The 25,838-nt window shown below is 45.0% G+C and overlaps 1 protein-coding gene across 6 annotated transcripts in view; it reads right to left on the bottom strand.

The window, feature by feature from the left end:
* The window catches only part of PDGFA (platelet derived growth factor subunit A), a 53,374-nt gene extending 30,542 nt beyond the window's left edge, over nucleotides 1–22,832 (bottom strand). For 3 of the 6 annotated variants that reach the window (XM_074886194.1, XM_074886193.1, XM_074886196.1), the window contains exons 1-5: nucleotides 21,887–22,832; nucleotides 20,634–20,730; nucleotides 13,208–13,312; nucleotides 10,916–11,103; nucleotides 2,867–2,993 (exon numbers count right to left, since the gene is read on the bottom strand). In XM_074886194.1, the coding sequence (XP_074742295.1) occupies nucleotides 2,867–2,993; nucleotides 10,916–11,103; nucleotides 13,208–13,312; nucleotides 20,634–20,730; nucleotides 21,887–21,949 (580 nt within the window). In that variant the 5' untranslated portion in view covers nucleotides 21,950–22,832. Of the gene's footprint in view, nucleotides 1–54; nucleotides 169–1,168; nucleotides 1,252–2,866; nucleotides 2,994–10,915; nucleotides 11,104–13,207; nucleotides 13,313–20,633; nucleotides 20,731–21,886 lie in introns of all 6 variants that reach the window. The other 3 variants (XR_012631178.1, XR_012631179.1, XM_074886195.1) reach the window with 3 other exon arrangements.
* Between the last annotated feature and the right edge of the window lie 3,006 nt (nucleotides 22,833–25,838).

The following is a 25,838-nucleotide window of genomic DNA, read 5'->3' as shown; positions in this document are numbered from 1 at the left end:
TATCCTCTAAGTAGATGACTTAAAAAAAACTGTTCTGCATGAAGAGTCACTAACCTGGGACAAGAAGCTCTAAATGCTGTTTTGATTGAGTTTACATGCTCACTTTTAAAGTTGAATTTTAGAAAATCTTTGCTTCTATCATACTACTCCCAATAAATACCTGTTAATCTGAAACAGGATATCAAGTTTAGCATTTTTTAGAAACGATACATCAGTATAAATGAAAACTGCCATTGGGAGTTTACGCGCAAAAATAGGTGCTTGAAATTAAATTCACCATCATCCAGGTGTAAGGCACATACACTGTAAAATCCAAATCATTCCCGCTCCAAATACTGGAATCAATTGCAAGTGCTGCAGTTCACATAATTTCAAGTCATTAAGAAATGGAATTCCGTTTTAATTTGGAACGTGTATCGCCATCATCATACACTGCTAATATGTTGGCCAAAGGACTTCAGTCGCTTTTGCATTGAGAGGGTGTAAGCTTTTCACTACACTGAAAACCTCATGAATTTTGATGATTGACTGTTATTATCCTACTGAGGCTGAAGAGACCAAAAAAAAAGATCTTAATTTTCTGGTGTAAGTAACAGAGGGCCCTGCAACACAAAAAATGTATTTCTAAGCATCTTCCTTGTCAGGTAGGCAGATCATCAGACCGTCTCAGGTGCATGTACAATCAATCCCAGTTCATGCCAAGACACGGGTTTGATGGTCATGGATATAATAGTATTTGCTGTACGTACACTCAATGTTTTACAGCCAATGACTGGAAACACAAGAACTTGTAACCTGGCAATTCATTCATGCATTATTACGTGATGCTTTGACCTCAGAAATCAATAATAATGAAACAAAAGCAGAGGCAATGGAACTTGAGATTTCAGAAGCTGAAGTATTAGCACCCTCCAAAAAAAAAAAAAAAAAAAGAAACAAAAAAGGCAAGAAAAGGAAGTAGCTCAAGAATGTAAGATGCTGATGGTGATGTGGAGCTTAAAGGAAAAATACCAGCAGGTAGAATTATCAAAGCCAATCAAATCTAATCTCTTTGCAGCCTTGAGGTAGCAAGTGTCAAGATTCTGAACAGTGATTAAGTTGAAGTGATGATATTTGATTAAGTTTTCCAGTACTTGTGCTATTAGGGTGTTCAGCATATAGGTCCTACCTGGATATCAAATAGTTCCAGTGGGTTTTATGTTGGTTTTAACCTTTTTCGTTTCCGTTTTTTACCTGATTCCCTAGGCCTTCCTGTTAACATAAGGGCAGGGCTGGTAAAAAGCCCTAAGGTAATGCATTTCGTTGAACACTGAAGTAATAAATACTCAAACCATTTACATTTCAAAGAAGTTTCATTATCCTTTGCATTAAAGTAATAACTTTATAACGTCTGATTTGACATTCCATTTACAAAGTAATTATACAAAAGTAAAGAAATAATAAACGAAGTTGGCATTGCATACGTCATTTCCAAGAGCCATCTATAATTACTGTTACCATGCAGTACTCAACATTTGCTTTCAGCTCTGTAGTTAAGCTATTTTCAGCTCACCATCCACTTGCTGGTGCAAGTTTTATTCCTATCAGTAATTAAATCCTAGAAATCTATATTCTTCCATGACAATTCTACCCCATTTTTCACACACATCAAAGAGAAAAGTTTTCATCTGAAAAATCTTAACTGCTTAGTCTTTGGCAATTAAAGACATTTTGGAAAACTGAAATTAATCTAATGAAACTTTTTGTATGTCTTCTATTTGGAAAAAAAAAGCAAACCATACACACATAAAAATAACCATTTTAAATGTGTTTTTGTCTACTCATAACTCAACCTAGTTTCAGCTAAAACACTCAGCTCAGATTATAACTTGATGTCCAATAAAATCACAGCAGAGGCCTAACTTTGCTTTTATACAAATTCTAATTCTTCTGCTCTGTACATAGCAACAGAAGTTTACATTCACTTAGACCAGATTTATGTCTCCACGCTGGATGGAAACAGTACAGACAACCCTTCCTTACCCAGCCACCTACAAAATCCATCACCTTTGGGCAGCTTTCCTCCTATAGTTACCTGCTCTTCACCGACACTAATTTTGGGCTGGGCCTACTGTGCCCCTAAATGCCCAGCAGAGGTGCAAAACAAACTTTTGAGCCTGCCTTCAACCAAAATCAGAAGAATTACTGTAGTGCATTTCCTGAATATGTGTCAAGTTCTGCACTGACTGCAACCTAGTAAGAGGATCTGAGCTAATGATTTTAGTCGGTTTTATGAAAGTCATATTGAAAGTAAGTATTTTCCGCCATAAATCTTTCCCCATGGCAACTTAAATGTTGTCTTGATAAGGCAAAGTTAGGTTTAATGTGACAACGGACAATACATTTTTGATTATAAATAAGTAAGAAAACAACAGGAATAGGCAATGTTGTTTCAAAACTCCTTAGTCTTGAATAATGAATTTATTCCTAAGTGCTTTACATTCATTTCATTAATATTTTCCCCAAGGTCAAGTAAATCTCAGCCTTAGCCCTGTCTCCAAAAAGTCTAAAGAAATTAGGCAACGGAGTTCACCAATAAGCTGCAACACGACAACCTTTAACTCAATTAAGTAAGACCTGAATACTATCGGGCATTTACATTTCTTTAAAGGCTAATCTAATGAGAATTGATACACGTTAAACTTCAAATCCAAACTCTTTATACAGCCAAACTGTCCCTAATTTTGCATCTTCAACACACAGAGAAGTAGCTGGGAGCTTCTCTACTGAATTCACTGGAAGCAAAGTTTGCTTTACATTCTTTACTAATATGAAAATAAGGTCCATATTAAGACAGCATTAATGCAAAAATAAAAGGAAAACATACCAGTTTCTTCTTCTCTATAATCTGAATTAGTATTTGATGATGTACAGGTGCATTCCATATGCTCTTCTAATCTCACCAGAACTTCTTTTAATTTTGGCTTTTTTCTAACATATTCCACTTTTGCCACCTATAAAATACGATGAGGTATGTACTGAGACACATTAACATAGTTATAGTTCAGAACTGAAGACAGATAACTATATACCTCTATTTTTTAATGCAGCCAAACCCATATAAAATGTTAGCATACTAATCATCTTTTATCTTAATTGTGCATCGTGTAACTATTTATTGCACAGACTATTTGTTTATTCAAGTTTAGCACTTTGAAACAACTTTCTTTTCCCCCAAGAGATAAAACAATTTTCCATTCATTTTGGTTTGAAGTTTTAAGCAACTCAGTTTTCACATATATCACAATAAACTTATATATAGATTCTAATCAGTGGTTGCTCTTGTAGATTGCCACTTTCAGCATGTTCTTCTGTACACGTTGACCACTGTTCTTAAGCTGAAGGCTAACACTGAAGGCATTAGGTTGGTTTGTAATACATTTTAAAATTTACAAATCAGTGTCTCTGGAGCCCTCTGAATGTAAACTGCTCAACTCTACAGAACCAGGATCTGAATAGAAAGCAGCAATTTCAATCCTACTCACTTCTTGCAATGACCTGGGCCTTGTTCACAAGAGCTCCCATGCATAGTTTTTAGGTTCAAGGGAACTACCCCTCACAAACTGGATCCAGCCTTTGGGTTTATTGTGGACAGCTGGCAGGTACGCTATTTCTCTCTAGTCCATTCAACTTCTTCCAACTGCACTACTCCACTTTGGGCCAAAGCACTGACATCCTTAAAAAAAAGTCTGTAAGGCAAGGAGAGGTTGGAGGAAGGAGCATGCTGCAGAAGCTCTGGCTACATGCAGGTCTCTCTCGTCTGAAGGAAACCAATGCAGAAGAGAGGACATTGGGGTGGGGGGATACTGAACATGAGGACATCCTGACCAACCTGGTGTCAGCAGCCAGGAGAGAAGGAACAGTGCAGGGTGCAGGAACACTGCTGTGCTGGGGTGCTGAAATGGGCTGTGGGCTGCTGGGCACCGACTTGGGCTGAGTGTAATGGGCATGATAGTCACAGCAGTGCAAGGGAGGATGGCATAATGTGGGCCAAGAGAGTGCTAAACAGTGCGTAAGGGGTCCAATGTTTAGTTTACAATTGTGTTAAACACTGCACGAATAGGTGATAAACATTTGCTTGAAATAGAAATCACTGAAATGAAATCATGGCTCCTCAGTCCTGCTAATGATTTATCTACCATTTGAGAAAAGTGGGCTGCAATGTGGCTGTCCCAGCAAACAAGAAGACTGCACAGTTGCAGGTATGCATTATAAATAAGATCGATGAGGGAGCAGAAGGCCAAGAGAGACTGGTTGTCTCTACAAAAGTTACATGACAAAGCCATAAAGTCTGATCCAACCAAAAGATCCAGTTCCTACCAAATAAAGCATCCACAACTACACTAGACTCTCCTGGTAATGGTTTACTTGTATGTTTGGTGGGGATTTAATGCTCCGAATCAATCTTCACACTATGAAAATCATTCCCTGGCCTTCCCAAAACTGGAACAGTGTCACAAAATGTAAGTGGCGGCTGGAAAGAAACATCACATTCTCAGTTCCCAGAAACACTCTTCTGGCTCTGTGGACACAAACTACCAAAGCCCTCCGAATGGCAATAACAGAAGCTAGAGCAAAACCCCAGCCTTATTAAGTCAACAGGAGATCTGCCACTGCTTTCATGGAAGAGAAGTTCCGATCCACATTTTAGTCACCACCTCTTGTGTCAACAGGATCTGGAGACAATTTTCATTTACCCAGCAAACAAAAGTTGCAGAAAGACAGATGCAGTAACTGAAGTGTGCACATTAAAAGGTATCTTCCAAAACTGTCAGACCTCCATATAAACAGATTAAGAGCTGGCCGTGACATACAAGAATGCTTTTGCTGAAAGATTAACTATGGGTCGAAGCAGTATGTTCCAAAATCTCCTAATAGAACCCAACTCCATCAAGCCTTTGAATGCAAAGATTTGAAAATGTACAGTATAACTGAGTCATCTGGCATCAAAGCATGACTAATCATTAAAATTTACAAAAACAAACAGTAATTAAGACACCTCCATCATCAGAGACAAAGAAAGAGACCCAGCAGTCATGAAAGAGCTTTCAGATCTGCCATGCTTATTACAGCTGTTAGAATAAACCACTCTTATTGAAAATTACATGCAACAAAAATAAACTGTAATCAAGCTTTTTAAAGACTGTCCTTGTTTTGCTTGGTTTTCCAAACTGAAAGATATATTCAGTTCCTGTGACTATCTGGTATTAAACAACAGTAAAAAAAAAAAACAAACCACCAAACAAAAAAGTTAATACTTTGAAGAATAGGAACATAATGAATTTATGCAGCCATTTAAAGCTGTTTTTTACTGTACTGTAGTTAAAATACAATCCAGCATATGTTTCACTGCCCTACTTCACGCTACACAAGTTAAAAGGAATGTCGTTTTGTAAGATGTTGCAAATATTCAAACTGAAGCAGCACAAACCAGATAAATTGCTGTGCCTGTGTCATCTGTTAACACCTGCTGCCACACAGGATGCTAATCTAAAACGATGAAGGCTGCAGGTCAGATTTTCAGTGGGTATAAACAGGGATAGCTATGCTAACAGCATGGGATTTGGCCTTGTGTTAGCATCTTTTTTCTTCTTTGTACTTTTCTCCCTGGTGTTTATCTTGTACAGTTACTCTCAAGTGTATTACCAAATGCTTTGAGATCATCAGTCCTCAACAAACCCACATCAGCTTCTTTTACTTGTCTCTTAACGCAACAAAACTAAAAATCCTCAAATCCTCCAAACGCACAAAATATCACTATATGAAAACTCTGTAAAACAGTGAAATAACCAACTAGCTTAATTAAATAGTGTATAATTGGAGGCACCATACTTGCATCACTGTAGACTCTAGGTACTATCCTGTGGTATGGTGTGGTGGCTAAGTAAAAATGAAAATAAAATCTGATAAAAATATGAGGCCTAATGGAAACATCATAGGTACACCTCTTCCAGAGCTTCTCCAGGAAAGATGAAATCAGGGAGTAATAGTAGGAAAAAAACAAGACTGTAAGCAGAAGTGTCCAAAACACCTCTAGCACAAAGCCAAAATTGATCATGGGCAGGAACTTACAAGAGAAGTCTCAGCACAGAAAATTCCTCATAACAGCAAAGCTCATATTGCTAAATAGAGGATGGGAAATAAAACCAAAAAGCAACTGAATGAGGATGTTTTTTGGAAGCAGCTATTTCTTCCATATTAAAATAAATGCATGCCAATACGACGGAGGCAAAAACCTATCTTCACCTTGCAGCTGTAATCTTTACAGCCCTCAGGTCCCCGAGGAAGACATAAGTCAACAGGACATAAAGGCACCAGAAGGACTAAGCAGGGATCAGGGATCCTGCAGGGCCTGGCAAGTCACTGAGCATTTTGCAGGACCGGAGCCACGGCTCCAGGGACAGGATGGCAGGACTGGCGCAGTGCCCTCCAGGACACACCGCGCCAGCTGTTCATGCCTCCCCAGCGCAGGCAGGATGGAAAGTGTCGGGGAGGCCAGCCGCCTCCGAGCCTGGCAGCCACCCATCTTAAAATACCCATTAAAGACATTACAGGGCACTCCTCTGGCAAAACCCCTACCTCAGAATAGCTTCAGGCACAGTTATTTAGGGTCGGGTAGGGAGAGTTTTCCCTGAGGGAAGCGAGGCCCTGGGGCGCACTGTCCTGCCAGCTCCGGGGACGAGGGAGCGGCCCTGCCAGTGCCCGGGACGGGGAGAAGCTCTGTCACTGCCCCGGGTGTGGGGGCTGCGGCCCTGCCAAACCCCACGGCAGCGGGAAGCCGTCACAGCCCCGCGTGGGGGGGCTGCGGCCCTGTCAGGTCCCGGGTGTGGAGGCGGTGGGGAGCCCTGTCGCGGTCGCCGGGGGGGGTCGGGGGACGGCGGGGAGCCCTGTCGCGGCCCCGGGGGGGGTCGGGGGACGGCGGGGAGCCCTGTCGCGGCCCCGCGGCACGCTGGGAAACGCAGTCCCCGGTGCGCGGGAAGCTGAGGCGGCCGCGGGGCACGCCGGGAAGGCGCCGGGGGAGGGGCGGCACGGCGCACCCGCGGCGGGAGCCGCCTCAGAGGGCGGCTTGGCGGTCCCTCAGTGAGGGCACGGCTGGAGGAAGGGCCCGGGGGCAGAGCTTGAGGGAGCTGCGGCCAACTCGTCACCCGCCCTCGGGGGGAATGGCTGATGTGGGGTCTCTGTCCTCTCTCCCCGAGCGGGAGCAGCCAGACCTTGCCCTCTGCCAGGCAACTGCCGCTGACAGGGCTCCTCTCATGCTCTGAGGGCACCCCTCTGTTTTTCCATCTTGACTTCACCTGCATCGGGGTTTCCCTTGTTTCTCCCATTTTAAATTGACCTTTGATACCTGTCAGCTGGTCTTACCTGCAGGTCCCACCAAATCCTGGCAGTAATCTCCAGTGAAGCCACAGCTAAAATCAAAGTGCTGTTTATCCTAGTGATAGAAACAGTCACTGCTGAAAAATGTTCTTAAATCTGCAAACATTGCATACAGCCATTTTACCTACATGCACAATTTGCTCTTGCAAAGCCTTTTTAACCTCTTCAGAGGCTGGGTAGCTCTGCTCAACAACTTGTTCTGAATTCCTGCATTTTTTCCCTCTCTGAAACCTCTCTGAACAACTCCCAGATGACGCCTGAGGAGCTGCTCCTGCATTCCCTCCTTTCCAGCTCCTTTTCTCTGCATCTTTCCCTCATATTAATTTACTGTAAGAATACACTAGGTTAAACTTCCCCAAATTGTCTCGACATTGAATATTCAGAAATGCCTAAAGCTGGTATGGCTCTAACTCAAGGCCAAGCAGAAGGCAAAGCTGAGGTAGATGGAGTGATTTAGCTCTTTTTTCTTAGTTTTTTTCTTAGAACCTTGTTGCAAACAACCATAATATTCAGCTTGGCTATTAAAAATTAGCAGTATAGGCAGGATTTGCTCTATAAGACTGTTTTTTGCTGCTGTGACCAAAAGCACTAAGAATATGCTCAACATTACAAAAAACCTCTTGGGAAGACTCAGTTAAGAAACCCCCCCAAATAAATTATGGTCTGGTACTTGGCAAATACTTGATCTCTCTATGCAGAAGCAACAGAATCTGCAGATGTTACTGAAATGCTTTTGCAGACAGGGGAGGAAATATATCTGTAACAGACACCAACACCCCTAACCCACCAATCCTTGTCACCATTACTCTATCAGGAGAGAAACGCAATGCTTTCCTTCCTATCAAAGAGCAATTCCCAGCCAGCCTCTTCATTTCAGCCTGATTTTTGCAGTGCTGTACAGGTACAGCTGGCTGAATAGAGATGTCTTTAGGGCCAGGAAGCTATGCTCTCATGGGCTCACTCCGTTATGGTGCAAGGCAAACCTACCTTTTACTAACCCCCTCCATGAAAGGGAAAACCTTAGAAGACCCATTTCAAGGAAGCTGTTCCAGCAACACCCCTGGCTTGGAGCACCTTACAGCTCCAACTCCACAAGCCCATTAACAGTACTTCACTGACCAAAGCTCAGTGAAGGCGAAGTAAGGACATGCCCGAACCCTACAGCCTTTGAATCACGTCCCAAGAACGGAATGCCCCAATACAAGCACCTCCGCTGCTCCTCCCACACTGCCACAGCCGTCTCTTAACCTTGACTACAGTGGCCCTCAGTAAGACAAAGAAAACACCCTTTGCTTTCGCCTGTTGGATGATGCAAACCCACTTGCTGACCTTTCTGGACGAACATTTTTCTAGTGTGAATGGGCCAGCTATGATCTCACTACCTTGTCAATGAAGAGGAAGTGGGAAAAGCCTTTTCAATGTTCAATCAAAAGAGGGCTTTTATGCAGTCTGACATCAGGGGAAAATACAAGACGGTTTTCCAACCAGAACAGCTGAGAAGGCTCTCCAAAACCGCTCCCCCTACCTTTCCAGCGACCCTCACTCCGGGCCAGCTACTTAATGGCATGAGCAGACATTCAGCTCTGAACGTAGGATTGGCAAAAGGCTCATAAAACCATCAATTATATCAAAGCTACAAGAAGATCTGACTCTGGAGGGCATAAATATGGATTCTGTTCAGAGATTTCTGGTGTGACAGTGGGGTCAGCCTACAACCTTTACAATGAACATCCTGTTCCTGCTTGACCTCTTGTCCTTTTCTTCCCTTCTACTTAATGACCGTTTGGAGCAGTCTTGGAGCTTGGAAAAAAAAAAAGTCCCCAAAGCTGGCTGATGTATATTGATATTGCTGGTGGCAATATATTTACACAGCCACAAAAAGCAGCTGCTCAGCTGAGCCTACTTTTAGCTTGCGCCCTACTAAAATGAATGCAAATCTAAAACCACTGAAACTCTATCAGCCGGCTGATGAGAAACTAAGATTTTATTAACGTGGCGGTGCACTGGGGAAGCAGGCCCAGCAACGACATCCTGCAAAGCTGCTGCCAGTTGTGGAGTTTGCAGCTTCTAGGGAACCTCGGTGTCCACAGCAGCAGGGGACTTCGACAGCCAAACCTCTCTCTATCTATAATCTCCCCCATCACTGCAGGGGTAGGAAGCAAGCACAGGGTTGCAATGTCACACACAAGTACCAACAAGAACCAGCAAGTTCACAATACACGGCTCAACTCTTTGCTGGGCATCTCCAGCTGCTTTGTATGTATTAGTTGCGACACAAAATTAGCTGGAAGCTGTATCAAACGGAAAGGCAACAGCACTAGATATTATAACCCTGAGGCACTTCGCTGTTTGGCTCTTATTCTTAATGGCTTACAATTGTAGCACTTCAACTTCCCCAGTTTGCTCTCAGCCCTCCAAAAATTATTGATCTCAATTCTTTCCTCATTTTTAATTGTTTCTGCAAAGCATATCCCACAAAGGAAGGGCATCAAGCAAGTGTAAATTATAATTATTTTTGGAAAGACTGAGGGAATCTGTTCAGATGTTTCTCCAGCTTATTTGGGTGTGAAAACATTTTTCAGATGTTCAGAAACAGAAAAGAAAAAGAAATCCTGCTCAGATGCATGTCTCTGTGTATGAAAAACACTGAAATGGCTAAGGTGCCTTATTTTGTGTTTAGGACATACAGCACACCTTTCTCAATACAAAATCCATTGCACATACGGTGATCAGTGTGTTGTGCTGGGCAAATTTATGTTCAAGAATGTGGTTTGGATTTTTTAAAATTCTGCTCTTAAAATACTCAGGGCAACAAGAACTCAGAGTCTTAACAATATAAATGCTAAGTGTAAGTCTAATCTCCTACACGCAGATGTAGATCAACATTACTTGTTTAAATACTGATAAAAATTAGAACACAGTGAAGCCGAATGAACTAAGAAATATTTCACGTAATATTTACTGGAAAATTGCAACAGGGATTTTGTCTAATGAGTAAATACAGCATGAAGCCGTTGAGTCTTCTATCCCTGGGGTAAGATAATTTGAAACACATTTTTTCAGATCAAAAGTGTTATGTTGTCAAATATAAAAGCCCAATTTAGACTGCATAATATTTAATTAAGAAAACAGCATTCCATACTGTGATTTACTTATTTTTTTAAGTCCAATGCCCCTTGAGTCATTTTATCTTCTTAACTTCAGATTTGTACTGTGCGAGATCATGGGAAAGACACAATCAACTTTATTTTCATTACAAAAGAAGAAAAACCTAAAGGGAATTCTGTGAAAATCAAATCCAAACCCAAGATTTTTCCAATGATCGTGTAACTTGAAAAGGCCATCTGCTCACTCAAAATGGAGAGGAGCATTGTATCTGATCCTGCGGCTATGAGGATGGATAATAAAGATCCAGGTCACACAGAACAGCCACAAGGATACCTGGAGTTTTTAGACTTAAGAGGAGCCTCTCGGGGCTCTGCAGCCACGATTTGCTCACCTTGACACTTCTGTGATGTATCCGCGATGGCTGGCATTTCACGCTGCTGGTGTTGCAACAGCCAGTGCAACGTTTCACCTCGACGCAGGGTGGCCATATCAGGAAGTTGGCAGAGGTGGGATCAATCTGACTCCGAGGTATCTCATATATAACCGTCCGTGTTTTGCAAACAGCCGGGATGGCTTCCTCTGTAAACACAAGAAATTCACACTTCCAGGTGAGCAGCTGCTCTCAGCTCAGAACACCCAGATACTTTACACCATCGATTTATGAGTGGCACCCTTAGCTGGTGGGTTGAGATGGTGTTCTCAGTTCCCACTGCTTACTGACTAGTCGTGCCGAGTACTGTTTGCCTACCACTAAGCTGTGTGTGCTACCCAAGCCCAGCCCTAACATGAGGGTTTACAATGGCCTGGCTCCCAACATAGCTTGGAGCACAAACTATTAGATAAGACAATCCTGGCTCTTTAGAAGTGACAGCAGACAGGGGCTTCTCCAGATTAGATGATCCTCTAATACAGCCTCATAGTGACTGTGTAACAGCAGCTGTTATTTTACAACATTGGGGCAATCATTGCACACACATATTATCACACAAACATGCAATACCTGACAAATACCACCACAGAAGTTGCACTGAGGATATTTAGATCACACCCAAAGTGGCTGAGCTGGGAAACAACCTGTGCCAGCTTGAAACTTTCAAGTCTTGGGTTTCTACTTCCAAAACCTTATCATCCCCACATCAGGGAGTCTGGTCCATCTGCCATCCCAAAGGGCAACTGCCATTTTTTCTGAATGAAATTATCAATGCTTTTTATATAGTGAATTTTATTTGTTATTTCTTGAATGAGGCAAAACCGTAAGAGTAACATGAATGAAAAACCTGCAGTTAAACCAGTATCCTGCTGGGCTCAGGTAAGGTGAGCTTGCAGACAACAGTTTCAGCCACACGAGGATCATAAAGAGTAGCTCTGTACTGCTGCATGCTGCTGCCATGAAAAATCCAAACCATGTATTGTTCTCAACCTAGGAACTGCCTAAGAAGTCAAGGGGGTAATTCAAAACAGTCCAGAAAATAATAGCAATTGCAGGGACAACTTGTTTGATGTAAGTTCTCAGAAAGCAGCTTGGATTTTTTTGTCTTGCAGTGGAATCAGTGATGGCTTTGGGTTAGATGTGTCAGGGAACTGGAATACTGCCTGCACTTCTTCAGTTACTTCTGAAGTACAAGAAGTTCAGGCCTGTAACATGAAAATCTAGGCTTAGTTTTGAAAGAGATGCATTTCAGTTGGCTAAACAGAGTGAAAATTCCTCTTCTTAATCCCCAGTGCCATGAACTCAAGAAAATTAACGGATCCAATACTGCAAGATAGCTGGCAACTCCTACAAGTTATTGAGCATATCCAGTTCCCACTGACTTTTATGGGGAGGCATTCAACACCTTGCAGAGTAAGGTGCCAAGCGTAGCAGACTGTTTCAGAACCGCTGTTCTCTAGAGGCATTCAATGTGCTGAGCGGGCTTGCCAATTCACACTGCAAATCCATGCTGACAGCATGCTGTGCTATCTACTGCGTACCACCATGGCTTAAAGTACAAATATATTGACTCTGAATTACCTATAATAGATAAGATCATGGTTGTTTTCCACAGTCAACTGGAATGGTAAAACACTCACATCTAATCAGATGAACAAGCACTGCATACTAATCCTATTCTAAAATTCATTAGCATCTCTTTAAATTTATATTTGGGCTTTGTTGGATCACCATCATGATTGTTCAGTACGAACAAAATCCTCTGTAAACATACCTGGTGCCCTACACAATGATGGAAATCAATGCCCCAGCGTTTTCGTCAATGGCTTTTAAATTTTTGGATAAACTGTTTTTTTCTTGTGAATAAAGAGTCAAGCTGTTTCCTTTTGTGGAGCTTCTGTACTGAAAACTCTACCAACTGTTGATGTTTTTTAAAGCACACTGCTGTAGCTGTTCCCCACACTATGAATTATACATCGAATATCACAGCATTTTCTAACCAAGGTCTAGCTTTCTAACATGCTGCAACAAGAAAGTGAATGTAAAGAATTTGTGCTTGTCTGTCTCCTATGGACATCCTCCAGAAGACAGCTTCTCCAGCAACAGCTCGTTTTGTGCAGAAAGAAAGGCAGAAACTAGCAATGGCCTTTTTCCTTTGTGCATGTCACTTTTTTCCAGTGAAATGTCCTGCTTGGCTGACCAAAAGCACCCCCCCTGTTTCTACTCCCTAAGTACAAACAGCTTGTTTCTTACCAATGCTTCTTTTTCTGCGAATGGGCACGGGACGATTCTCTTGCACATGTTTAGCAGAATGAACACTATAAGACCTCAAGTTTGTTTCTGAAACATCATCATATCCTAGAACAGGAAACAAAACATTAAACCTCAGCTATGTTATTCACATCAACGTCGCTGCAGCGCTGTTCCATACATATAAATCGGGGCTGTTCATATGCACAAGACCAAATCCTGCTGCAATTAGTCTAATGTAACTCCTGTCAGTGCAACTGCAGGGGCATAAGGCAGGAAAGAACATAGATGTTAAATGTCATGTATAAGCATGCACAATTTAATTCTAACATCCGTGTTACTGCAAGCCCCCAGAAACAGTGCACACTCTGTGACACTGAACCATATCTAAAGTAAAACAGTTGCATTTTTATGTGAAAGGCATAATACAGCTTTTCTTACTGGAAAGGTGTAGAAATAAGAACAATAATACTTCACGTGAAACATTTCTTACAAGTTTTTTGAAGTTCTGGTGTGAGGCTACGGTAGAAAATATGGTATTACACACCCAAGAGCAACAATGCTGCCTCTGTAAATTTCCTCTTGCTTGGGCAGTACTAGGACAAAATCAAAAGCAAAAAGTAACTAGCATGGGTTTCCTTTTAGCCTCTCTGTTGCAGAACAAATCCCCTGTGAAGTATCCTAACCTTTGGAGGGGCATCTGAAGCTACTGCAAACTCTGGGACTGCATCCAGGCTTGTCTTGTTCCCTAAATAAGCCTACCACATGGGTTAAAGGGCCATGAGAAAAAGCAAAGATGGAAAACTTGGCATTTCATTTATCATAAAAAACAACAAAATAACTGCTCCAACTATTTGGTTTTGTTAAGTGAAGCAGTCCAGGTCATGTCCCATGCAGTGGGGTTCTGAAAATGACAAGCACAATCTGCAAACAGGGGATCAGGAAGACGTAAGCAAACTGAGGACTGCATACAGATTTCAGTACACCAAAACTAAGAATCCTAGCACTCTGCTGCTTGGAGTGCCCTCTGTAACGTCACTGGAGAGTTTCAAGGTTTCACTGCTGGCTCCAAAGAAAACTGTGATATGCACTAAAAAATGTAAATGGCTATGACACAGTACTCAATTACCCTCTCTGCAGGCTACCAACATCCTACACTCCTGTCTTCTGCACTGTCACGCTCCCTGCCTCCAGTTCCGTTTTGTATGCAGAGTTGACTGTGACTCTGGAACTTGTTTTATTCTCAGCTATTAGTAATACACATCATAAGGGTCTCCTCTACAAACAAACCAACTCCTTTTCTCCTCCCTCCAAGAAATCCTGCCCTAAAGAGCACGCAGCTTGTGAAATCACCTGCAGAGCCTGGTAAGACATGAAGACAGTGGTATCTTCAGCACCTCAGAAAGAGCTCTGTGCCTCAAGGTTTATCTTCACTTCTTGGAAAATACTATCGTAGATAACTAAGAGAAGATGAAATGGGAGGTCCAAGAGGTAGCGCCAGGATCACCCATTGGTCCTGTCTATTTTCCTTAGCAGCTGAACAGATCCTTGTCTGAAATAAGTCAGTGTGAAATCCACATTTTCAATTTACCCAGATAAGTTGTCTCCTACTTCCTATGTAGAGTGCTTGTTTCCCATTGATTTCGATGGGAAATTTTGGAACCTGACTGAATAGCTGATAGTGGGCCTTATTTGCAGTCCCAGTCCTGTAATGTAACACAGCGATGACTAATGGATTTTATTTCTCCTTTTATTATACCTCGTACTCCAGAAAATTCATCAGTGGGCTAAATAAAATGGCTTGCCTGAGACCTCACAGGAAGTTTATGACTGAGTTGGAGAGCGGAGCCAGGTCTCCTGCATCCCATTCCAGTGGCACCAGGCCATCCACCTGACCCCAAATGGTGTTACGCAAAATGAGGACCCGTTCTGATGTTCCTCCAGCCCTCTTCTGCTTCCTAGCACTCAGCCACCCAACACCTTAGTACTGACCTCTTTCTTGGCAGCTTCAAGTTGTCACAACCTCTCCCTCAATTTGAGGCAATGAAGTGATACTCAAAAGAAAGCAGCAGGAATTCTGCTCAGTGTAAGATCCAAGCTAGGCTCAGAGCAAGAAGCATCTCTGTCCACATGCAAACAGTGTTTAAAAAAGATTAAACACAAAACTAATGCCTCTAATCCGAACTGCTTGGTGGGCACAGACATCTTGCTGCAAAGAGAAACCGTCGATGACGCCAGCTGTACGGCAGGCCCGAGCCACAGGTCCTAATCCCACATTCAACACGCTGGCATAGCTCCCTTCTAACATGACTGATTTCTTGCTGTCTTGTTTAAAGAAACTGGTAAGACTAAAGGAATAGTATGATCAGCTAACCAATATGTTAAGCCATGTGCTTATATATAACTGCTCAACTCAGCTGCAATTAGCCATATTCTATCATCATGTTTATAAAGCAAAATGACATGTCGAGGAGCATGTGTTGCTTATAAGATGATTTCTAAGGTGAAGAAGGCCTCTGGCTCATACTGTATCTCACTGTCTCACTACATATCTTAGGCATGTATATCATTTCATAAGTTCATGCCTCGTTGTGGGGGTTAAAAAAAAGAGATCTACAAACCTAGCACAGCAGACTGCAAAACAAGTTCCAGTCAAACCTCAATGCATTATGCAACACAAATTCTATTATTTCTATTGACACGGCATCGATTTTTTTTAAAAATAATCGGAATTATGGAGCACATGGCTGGAGACAGAAGACACTATAATGCTAAAGACACTTGGTGTTCCCCCGATCCCCACAGGCATTTGGAAGGAATTCCATTTCCCCGTGAAGTCAATGGGAAAATCACTGCACTTCAAGCAGTCTTTAACTCAACGGGAGTCTTGCTTGAGCGGGACTGAAAAATCAGAAAGTCAGCTTTGAAACCCACACTTGACTCTGGATGTGTGGCCAGAAGACTTCATTAAAACAATGATGCTACAGTAATTACAAATAGCACCCTCTAGCTTGACTTTAAAGATGCCTGATACCTAATTTGCATCAATTTTTTCCCCCTGATGTACTGATGTAGGAGCATAAAGTTGCAGGATAAGGATAAGCTCTTAGCAAAGGAAACAGGAGTTTATGGGTGCTTAGCGCCTCACAAAATGAGGCTTAGAGCAAAAAGCTTAGAAACGTGGTTCTTAGTTTAGCAATTGAACACTGCTTGTCACTAAGTGAAGATGGAGGATGCTGCAAGGAGCCAAATTAATGCAGCTCTCTTTTAACGTTTTAATAATAAAAAAAATGTTTTCATGGCAGCTGATCAAGAAATTTCTCTGTAATCTTTTATGTACTGACAACATATCAATGATGGGTATAAAAACTCCCGCAATTAGCCTTGGTCAATCCATTAGTGTAGCTGAAATTGTTCTTTTTTGTCAGACTGGCATTTTTCCACTGGGTCATGGAGTATAAATCACAGAGTTCCTGTGACATTCTGCCAATATGTGATTACTCTTCTCACTAAATAAGCATGTGGAAAGCATCCTAAGACTACTGTTGTTTTATATTTATCACTTTATACTTTCACATTGCCATCTCCTTCCCAAACAATTTTATGTGAGGTACAATCCCCAATATATGCAGTCTCAACACAAACCCTTCCAGATATCACTTTGATGTGCATCCAAAAAGTATAGGTCTCATATTCTCATACCAACAGCAGCAGTGTAGGAAATTCTCATTATCTCCTTTTTTCAGGAATTCAATGTAAGGTACAATAAACTGAAATGGTCTGTCTTACAAATCGGTCCTAGAGCCAGAAAGCCCAAGGCAACGTCAATCTGTTTGTTTGATCTTCTTTCTGGCTGATGCAAAATATGCCCTTCTGACATCCAACTGCAGAGATAGATGTCATTAAGTTTTCAACTTTGATCTATTAAAGGAAATATAAGTAGCAGCCTGCAAGATCCTGTTTTGTTTAGGTTTTTTTCCCTTTACCTAGATGTGATCAACCAGCTGTAAAGGAGGAGGAGTATTCCCTCTATCTGTCTCAGGAAAAACACAGGACACACATGGCAGTTGCCCACCTCGTAATTTTTAAGAGGTGCAAGGAAAGCTAACACATTGCATCGTAACATCCTTAATTTGAGCACCACACCAAAAGCCACAAAGTCAACAGAAGATTTTCCAATAGATTGAGCTCTGCAGCAATCTAACACTTTTCCATGAAAGTATACTGTTAATTTAGAACATTTCTCCACTTAACAAAAGCTGCTCTGCTGGTTCTTAATCACAGGCCGTTAAATTCACATGGCCTAAGGTGACCCTGTGGTTGATGCCCTTAAACCATGCAAAGAAGCACACTCAGCCCGTTTCCCCACGCAGGGAGATGACTGGGGGAAAATCTGTTCCCAGCGGGAGGCAAACATAATAGGTGATGAAATGAACTCTACCTCCCACAGGACAGATGGGTGAGGTGAAGCGCGAGGAGAAAAACCACGCTGCTAAACCAAAGAGAACTTCACAGGCGGAATATAGGAAATGCCCCCGTTTCGGTGATTTAGTCTGTTAGTAGTAAAACTGTACTCTGCACGCTACAGCTGCCTACTTCCTGGGATCGTGCATGCTTTCTGTTTTAAATAGGGTCAGACTCTGCTCTCCGTCACGCCAGCAAAACTCCATCGCTGACTATGGATCCCCCTCACAGAAAATTAATGGAAGACCCTCTTCTCTGACATAAACAGAGAATTTTCATGTTACCTTTACAGGGATTTCTCTTTGAATCGGACATGCAGCACTGGGCTCTGACAAATTGGCCTGGATTTTCTTTTTTGAATACAATGATAAGCTCCATGTTGGGTAGTGTTTTTCTTTAAGTAATATGCCAGATGGTCTGGGGGTGTGGTTTCTAATTTTATGAAGGGGGTTATCAGTCATCTCTGCGCTACAATATAGAGACCAAATCTGTCAGAATAGAAGAAAAACCTGCCCACTCTGACTTACAAAACTTACTTTTCCAATTAAAATTATATGCTTTGCATTGCAGGAAAGAAAAATGACCGTTCTTCCTTCATTTTTCACAGATTCCGTCTTGTTACTCAGGAATATCAGATATTTTCTGCATGCATGCCTGATCCTGCAAACTCTTCCCCTACAAGATCATTCTTAATTCTCGAGTCCACCCACTGAGTTTAAACTGGGCTACTCACATGCAGAAGGACTGGCAATATCGTGCACTAAAATGAGGGAGAAAATAAGCACTAGAGTGTTTTTATTCTGAGCCTCACTTTAAGGCAATATATGCTATGAAATAGAAATATATCTACTGTACAAGCCCTCACTGAACCAGCCCTTCCCTAAATGCAGTTACGGCCCTAAGGAAATATATTTCAGAAATATCATCTTGACAGTGACAATTAGAAAACATTTGATTCGCTAATCCAAGCTAATACTAAATATAGTAAACAGGCCCAATCCTGTTTATTGAAGAAAACATGGTAATTTCAATGTTCAGTTAGTCACTCCAATAAACCCTTAATAAGAATTACTCATCCCAGTAAAGACTGCGGGACGGTGCACAGAAAACATAAATATGGGTAGTAAAGACCGGTTGCTCTCTGTGAAGATCCAATCCTGTCTGTGTAGCTCAGCATAAAGCTGGGAGCACTCACATAAGCAAGAACAGGGTGAAAGGCTGAATATTTTGGTTTTATTTTTTAATATTGAGTTCATGTCTTAAGGCATTACTGTTTCACGTTGAAATAGTAAAATATTTATGTGTCTTGTTTCTCTAATGGTTTCTAAACTGACAAATTGCACAAAAACGGCAAAATGAAATGGTAAACTTGTGGCTGACCTCTTCAATTTTTGGTCATGCATCCTCTGGTTAGTATTTGCCACGAAGTAAATAATTATTTTCTGAAATAAATTTCTCTGCTACATCTACTAATTTATTCAGCTCCCGCCGTTGCTCCCCTTGTCTTCCTGATTCTCTTGCGATGGAGCCATGTGAACTTTTGCTCTCCTTGTAAGTGGTATTTAAAAATGAAGCATGTGCTTGTTACACTGGGGTATTTGAAGAAAATAATGTATTCTGGTAGCTACAGAATACCGACTCAAACGCAGAAGAAGCATGCAGTATTCTGAAATGCCAGTGCTCAGATCCAGCCCTGCTGCCACCACAGCCAAGCCTTCCACTGAGTTCACTGGGAAAAAGATTTTAGCAGTAGTGCACTTGTCTGGTCCAAAACAGTCTTCAGTGGGGAAATATGTATTGCATACCCCTTCCCTGTTGTGAAAGCTGCTTTAATTGCAGTGATAAGCAATAATGATGAAGCACTGCTCTCCAAAAATATTACACCAATGCCAACAAATCTGGTAATCAGTAATTAGCCTCTATGGTAAAGTATTGTGCAAGAGAGAAATACTCCCATTTTCAGTGTAATGGGAAACCGTTTGCTCCCTAATCACATGAAAATTGAAAGCTATGTCCATAAAACACGTTCCTAGTGCACTCCTGCTCATTAATACAGCACTATACAAAGAGCAGTGAGTTAAACCCTAGAAGGATCCTGCAACACTGAATGAAGGTGATTGAACCTGGCACAGACTTTACAAAAATACACAGCATATGGTTTAAAAGGAGATGGCCCAGTACCAACGCAAGCAAGAACTCATTCATTTTTCTCCATGTTTGCTCTTCAGAAAGATGCAGGTTTCCCTTGGGCACATCAAAGGTGCCGGGTTTATTCTCTCCCAACTAAGGGAAGAAATCGCCAGGAACAAAGTGCATCGCGTGAAACCAAACGATAAGAAACCCAGTGATAGTGCTTCTAGATCTGATTTACTGCTGCAACGATCTGTCTGAACTGCACGTTCTCACTACACCCATTTGCATGCCTAATGATGCAGAAAATAACCCTGCACTATTTTCTTTTGGAAAAAAGTGTATTTTTAAGGGTAAGCTTCGTATGCAGGTTCCTGTTTAAAATCAGCGCGGACGGTTTATTTTCCTTTTAATAAGGCCCGGCGCTTGAAGAGACATTACTTCATTCATAAATATTGTTTCAAATATTTTAAATACCTCTAGGACAGTAGTTTAAAGATAACAGAGCAATGCAAGACCAACAACAAACCTTACGGAAATTCTTCTCCGCTGAGAGACGGAGAGCTCTCAAAACACAGAGGGTCACCAGGTCCCTCTCCGCCCTGAACCCCCCGAAGTTTTAGTTCCCGATCGGCCCCTTGGCCGCCGCCTCCCTTTGAAGCCACGCTCCCCCGGCTCTCGAGGCGGGGTCTCTGCACGCCTCACGCCGCCGAGGCGAGGCAGCCCGGCCCGGAGCGGCGTGCGGGGCGCTGCGCGGCGGCGGCCGCCCGCGGAGCCTCCCCCCGGGGCGGCGGCGGCCGACGGCGCGGAAGGAAGGAGGACGGGACTAATTTACCTACGGAGTCAATCTCCAGGAGGCGCTGCAAGTCGCGGATGCTGTGGATCTCGCTGTGCGCCAGCCGCTCGATCAGCTCCTGCGGGATCTCGGCCTCCTTCAAAGACACACACACCGCGGGTCACCGCGCAGCCCCGCGCAGCGCTTCCCCTGCGCCCCTGCAGCAGCGCCGGGGCTTCAGCGCGGCGGGGTTGGGGGTTTACGGAGGGGGCAGGGTGTTTGCTGGACGTGTTTGGACGAAGCAGGAGAAAAACACACACACGCGCGCGCTCACAGCCCCCCCCCCCCCCCCCCCGGGCGCTGGAGCGCTCCCCACCGCCCCTGCTGCCTGCGCGCCCGCGGGGGCTGCGCGCCACCCGCTGAACTGCGCCACGGCTCGCCGGGGCGGGCAGCGCCGCACGGCTCCGGCCTGACGGAGCGTGTGCCCGGCCGAGCCGCGCCCCCCCGCCCCGCTCGACTGCTGGACCCCCCCCCCGCGGGCAGCCAGCTGCTGAAGTTCGCCCAAGCGGGCTCGGGCGCGGGCTCCCCCCGACCCGGGGGGGAGGAGGGGGAGAACCGTGTCCCACGGGGCCACCAACATCCTACCAGCGCCCACGTCGCGGCCCCCAGTGCCAAGCAGACCCGGTCCCGGGAAAAGTTAGAGTGGCCGTGCAGCGCCGAGCACCGCGCTCGCCCCGACCGGGGCCACCTGTAGCCACCCCAAGAGGCGGCTCTGCGCCCCGCTCCGTCCCCCAGCAGCCGTGTGCGGGGGGGCTGGCTCCCCACCCTCGCCCGCTCCGAGCCGGGGATCGTCAAAAACCGCCGAGGGGTGTTGGGGTTTGCGGGGGGGGGGGAATATTCAACCAACTTCTGCCCGCGGCACTAACGGGGCCCGCGGCCGGCGCTGTGCAGCGCCGTGCGCCGCGGGGGCGGCCGCTGCCAGGCGGCTCCGCGCACCGCTCCGCCTGCGCACAGCCGCAGCCCGTTTGCACCCGCGGGGCCTGAATATATATATAATATACATTATATATATATATAAAATTTTTAAGGGCAGCCAGCAGCCCCGGAGCGGAACGCACGGTCATTCCCCTTCGCCTCTGGCACGCATGAAATGGCAACTTGCTTTCTGCCTCGGCTGCGCAGGGGCTGGGGCAGGGCGAGCGCGGCCAGGGCGCGGAGATGCCCGCGGAGCCCAGGTGGGCAGCCCGCTCGCTCAGACCGCCGGCTGCGGCGTCCCCCGGGCACCCAGGAGGCTGGAAGCCGCTCGCACCTACCTCGGAGAAGGTGAAGGACAGGTAGCCAAAACCTATCAGCAAAACGCAAGCCCAGGTCCTCATCGCGGGCTAGTGCACTTTAGACACGGAGGGAAGGCAACGCTGATGGAGAGGAGCTGCAGGCCGGCTCCTGCCGCGCAGAAATTCAGTACCATCCCTCAGGGGAAAGGCAGCGGGGTGGCTCGGGGGTCCTCCGCATCCAGGGTGGGTCGGGGCTGCCTCGGGGCGGCGGTGGTTTAATTACGGCGCTGCCGCTGTTTGTATGTTCCCCTCGCTACGGGAGCGTGGCTGCTCTCCTTTCTGCTGCTCTCGCTCGCTCCTCTTGGCTCTTAGGACTAGACCAGCCGGTACTTCTGCATATTTGCTTAGATCAGACCAAAGTGAAACCCAAGGAGTCGATCCGGAGCGCAGCCGAAACGCCCATCACCTGTCTGGGGCGGCTGGCCCCCCTCACGGCGGGCGGCGCTGGGGCCCGCCTCCCCCCGCCGCCGCGGCCTCCCGCTCCGCGCCGGGACTCAGGGATTTCGCTATTTGCCGGCTTCTCCCCCACCCCGCTGTGCTTGCCCTCCACCCTCTCCCCCTCTCGCAAAAAAAAAAAAAAAAAAAAAAAAATCTTTATTGATAGGGATCGAAATGTTTCTCTTGCTGAGAATGGTCCCGCTTACCCTCCCCGGCTGGGGTGAGGTTAAAAATAATAATTAATTAGGAATAATAGCAGTGATAAATCGGAGCAATATTGCAAGATCTCGCGGGCTGCCTTGGTGCAGTTCCTTCTCCACTTTGCACGGGAGAAAAAAAGAGAGCAGCAGGAGGAGGAGGAGGAAGGAAAAATAATAATATATATATATGCAAGAAGGTTTAAATCCCAAGGGGATCGGAGACGAACTGCAACTCCTGGCGGAGGGAGGACTCCCGGGCTCGCTCCGAAGCGGTGGCCTGTCTGGAGCGTGGCTGGGGCGAGGAGCAGCATATACCGCTCCCCTCCCTGCCATGCGCCTCCCCCGTCCCTCCTCCCGGTACTCCCGGCACCAAACCCACAAACAACAAGTAGTGGGGGTGCCGCCAGCTGCAGCCCCTGCTCGCAGGGCGAGAGGGGCTCTGCCCACATGTAAGGAAGAAGAAAAAAAAAAAAAAAAAGGAGCCGGAGGAGGGCAGGGGGGCCGGGGAGGGAGCGGGGCAGCGGGCCCGCCACCCCGGCCCTCTGCGGCACTGGGGCGTGGGAGGGCTGGTAGCTGCTGCGCAACAGCCGCCGTGTAACCTCCCGGGATCCACCTTGTGCCCCTGCCTTTTATGTAAGGCGGAACAGATCGCCATGACCACGGAGGGTTTGGGTGGTTTGTTTAAATCGCTGATATTATTTATTTTGGGGGGCGGGGGGGGGGGGGGGGGAAGCTTGTCTTTTGCAGAAGGGGAGGGGCAGAGGGGCGGTGGGTTGTGTTGTGGGGATTTTTTTTAACGTAGGTTCTTCGCTGCTGTTGCAGCGCAGCCTTCATTGCAAAGGAGAACCCCCTCCCTTAAGAAATGCATAAGCACCCCCCCGAAAATAAATAAAAAGCAGCTGGGGGAAGGGTGGCGGTGCGGGCGGGGGGCAGCGGGCGCCCTCCGCCCTGCGGCACCTGGCTGCGGCATGCGCGGGTGCGGGGCTCCCCACCGCGGCCGCGGAGACGCGGCGCCCCGGGGCTCCGCCGCAGCCGGCCCCGACCCCCCTTCTCCCCCGCCGGTAGCCCGCGGAGCATCGGTGCCGGAGCCGGGCGGGGGCAGCTCAGCTCGCTCTGCCTTCGCATCCTCTCGCCTCGGCGCCCCGGCGAGAAAATGCCCCCTTTTCCCGGCGTAGATTGGCACAAGGTGCCTGCTGCACCCTGACATCTCCCTGAACTCATTGTGATTTAAATAACAGCCCTTTCTCATCTAAACAAAGCATCTTAATAGCAGATGCAAAGAATTCAGCTCATCTGAAAATCCAATAGCATTTAAGTGGATTAACTGCAATAACACAACTGAGGAGTGATACTATCCTTCATGGAAGACAATAGACTGTAAATGCACAGCCAGGGAGACTTATCCTTTCATCTCTGAATTTCCTTCAGCATTTCAAAAGCGAATGCTTTCTAGAAGCCCTGAAGGGGTTTGCACGCTACTGGCTTGGACATGCTTCTAGGAAACAACCTGTGCTTTAATGGGCACTTTGCAATTGCATAGAAGTTCCCACCAAAACAGAAGTGGCCTTTCAAGTACGTTTAATTCTCTCTCATGATGTCATGTAGACTTACAGGGTGGTCTCCAGGACCACAAGGGGAAAAAAAAAAAAAAAAAGAAAAAAAAAGAAAAAAAAAAAAGGTGGGGGTTGAAAAGAGAGAAGAGAGAAAAGGAAAAGAGATGTAAAAGATTTGGAAGCACTTTAAAAAGGAGAATCCTTTTTTTTTTTTTTGTAAAGGCAAAAAATGCTGAGCCAGTGTGGAGCCATTCTCAAATGCCTCCTGATATAAAAAAAATGATCCGAGTGCCACACTGCAGCAGACCCATCCACGCAGGCTGCGCTGGCAATCAGCAGGGCAAGCGGGAGGCAGAGCAGGGCAAGTCATTCTGGGAGTTGCCATCACTTTCTTCCACGGAGGTTGACATCACAGAAGTAAAAAGTGATGACTTTAGTTTAAAAAAAAAGTCTCATCTGCACTTATCATTTGCTGGGGTTAAAGAAACAATTCTTATGGTCTGTGTTGTCATAGTAATACAAAAAAATAATTACCAAACAGTGAAATAGATTCTGACAGTACCGGCTCGCTGAGCACTTACTTCTTCCTTCCTTCACTGGCTAATGTGTCTGGGATCAGAAGTGCTGGGCATTTGTAGCTCTTTCAAGTGGTATTCCACTACGAAAGCCAACATAGAGGTAACTCCTACTTTATCTATTGGTAAAAAAAAAAAAAAAAATCTATGCAATTTTGTTTTTTCTTACATTTCCCTCATTTTATGAGAAAAATACTGCATCGGCATCTTTTTTAAATCTGTCATTGTGGAGCTCAGATAAGCATCTTTCCCCGGGTCAAGTTACATTTGGAGTAGCTTTTAACATTAGACTGTTTATATGGATCATTGCAAATATTTGATAATAATGAAAAATATGTAAGATCCCAGAAGAGACCAAAGACCAGGGAACGTAAATAAAATTCACACAGATTCTGCAAACAAATTTATATTTGGGTTGTCTGTCTGCTTACAAAACACATTTTCTCCTCGTCTATTGCTTGATCTAAAAATGCATTTGTGCCATGTAAGTCCTTACAAGCGTGCAGAGGTATGGCTGTGTGAAAAACATCACTCAAGTGCATCTTTACTTCAGCATGGCACCTTCCTACAGTCCACAAGTCTATTAAACATGCGTGCACCAAACATCAAATATCATCTTTTATGTAATACCTACAAGCCACACATGTGGAAAGAGTGACAGGATGGTATTTATAGGTTTAAAAGAAAATCAGTACAAAGAACAGAGCACCAGAAAATTAGGTTTTGCACTTTTCTATTTGTCTGAGAGCAGTGAGCAAGATACCGCTTGTCTAATTTAAAGCACGTACTGTTAGAAGTCCCTCAAATGCCAGGAATTATAATAGAATTATACTATGACAGAGTGTTGAGAGGGAGGATTCCCAGGGTTTGCACAGCACTTGGCATAGGGGAAGGGATGCAGAAGCTCCTTGACACAAAATGAAACTACTCATGGCACCAGTGCTTTCTGCAGGCGGTGACGCATGAAGCCAGGGTGCCCCAAATCGGGCTTCCAGCACCAGCTACAAAGCTCATTTAAATCTCTGCTGGCTCAGTTGGTAGAAGCACAGGTCCAGCCGTGTAGCAGGACCAATTCATGTTTCAGCGAAGCGTGCCGGGGCTGCGATGCACAAGAGCGGCCCGGCCGCGGGAAGGTCACTGGGAGAAGCGTGGTCAGGACGGGCAG

This window comes from Strix uralensis, chromosome 16 (genome assembly GCF_047716275.1).
Source record: "Strix uralensis isolate ZFMK-TIS-50842 chromosome 16, bStrUra1, whole genome shotgun sequence".
Lineage (NCBI taxonomy): Eukaryota > Metazoa > Chordata > Aves > Strigiformes > Strigidae > Strix > Strix uralensis.
This window is presented reverse-complemented; position numbering and strand designations above follow the sequence as displayed.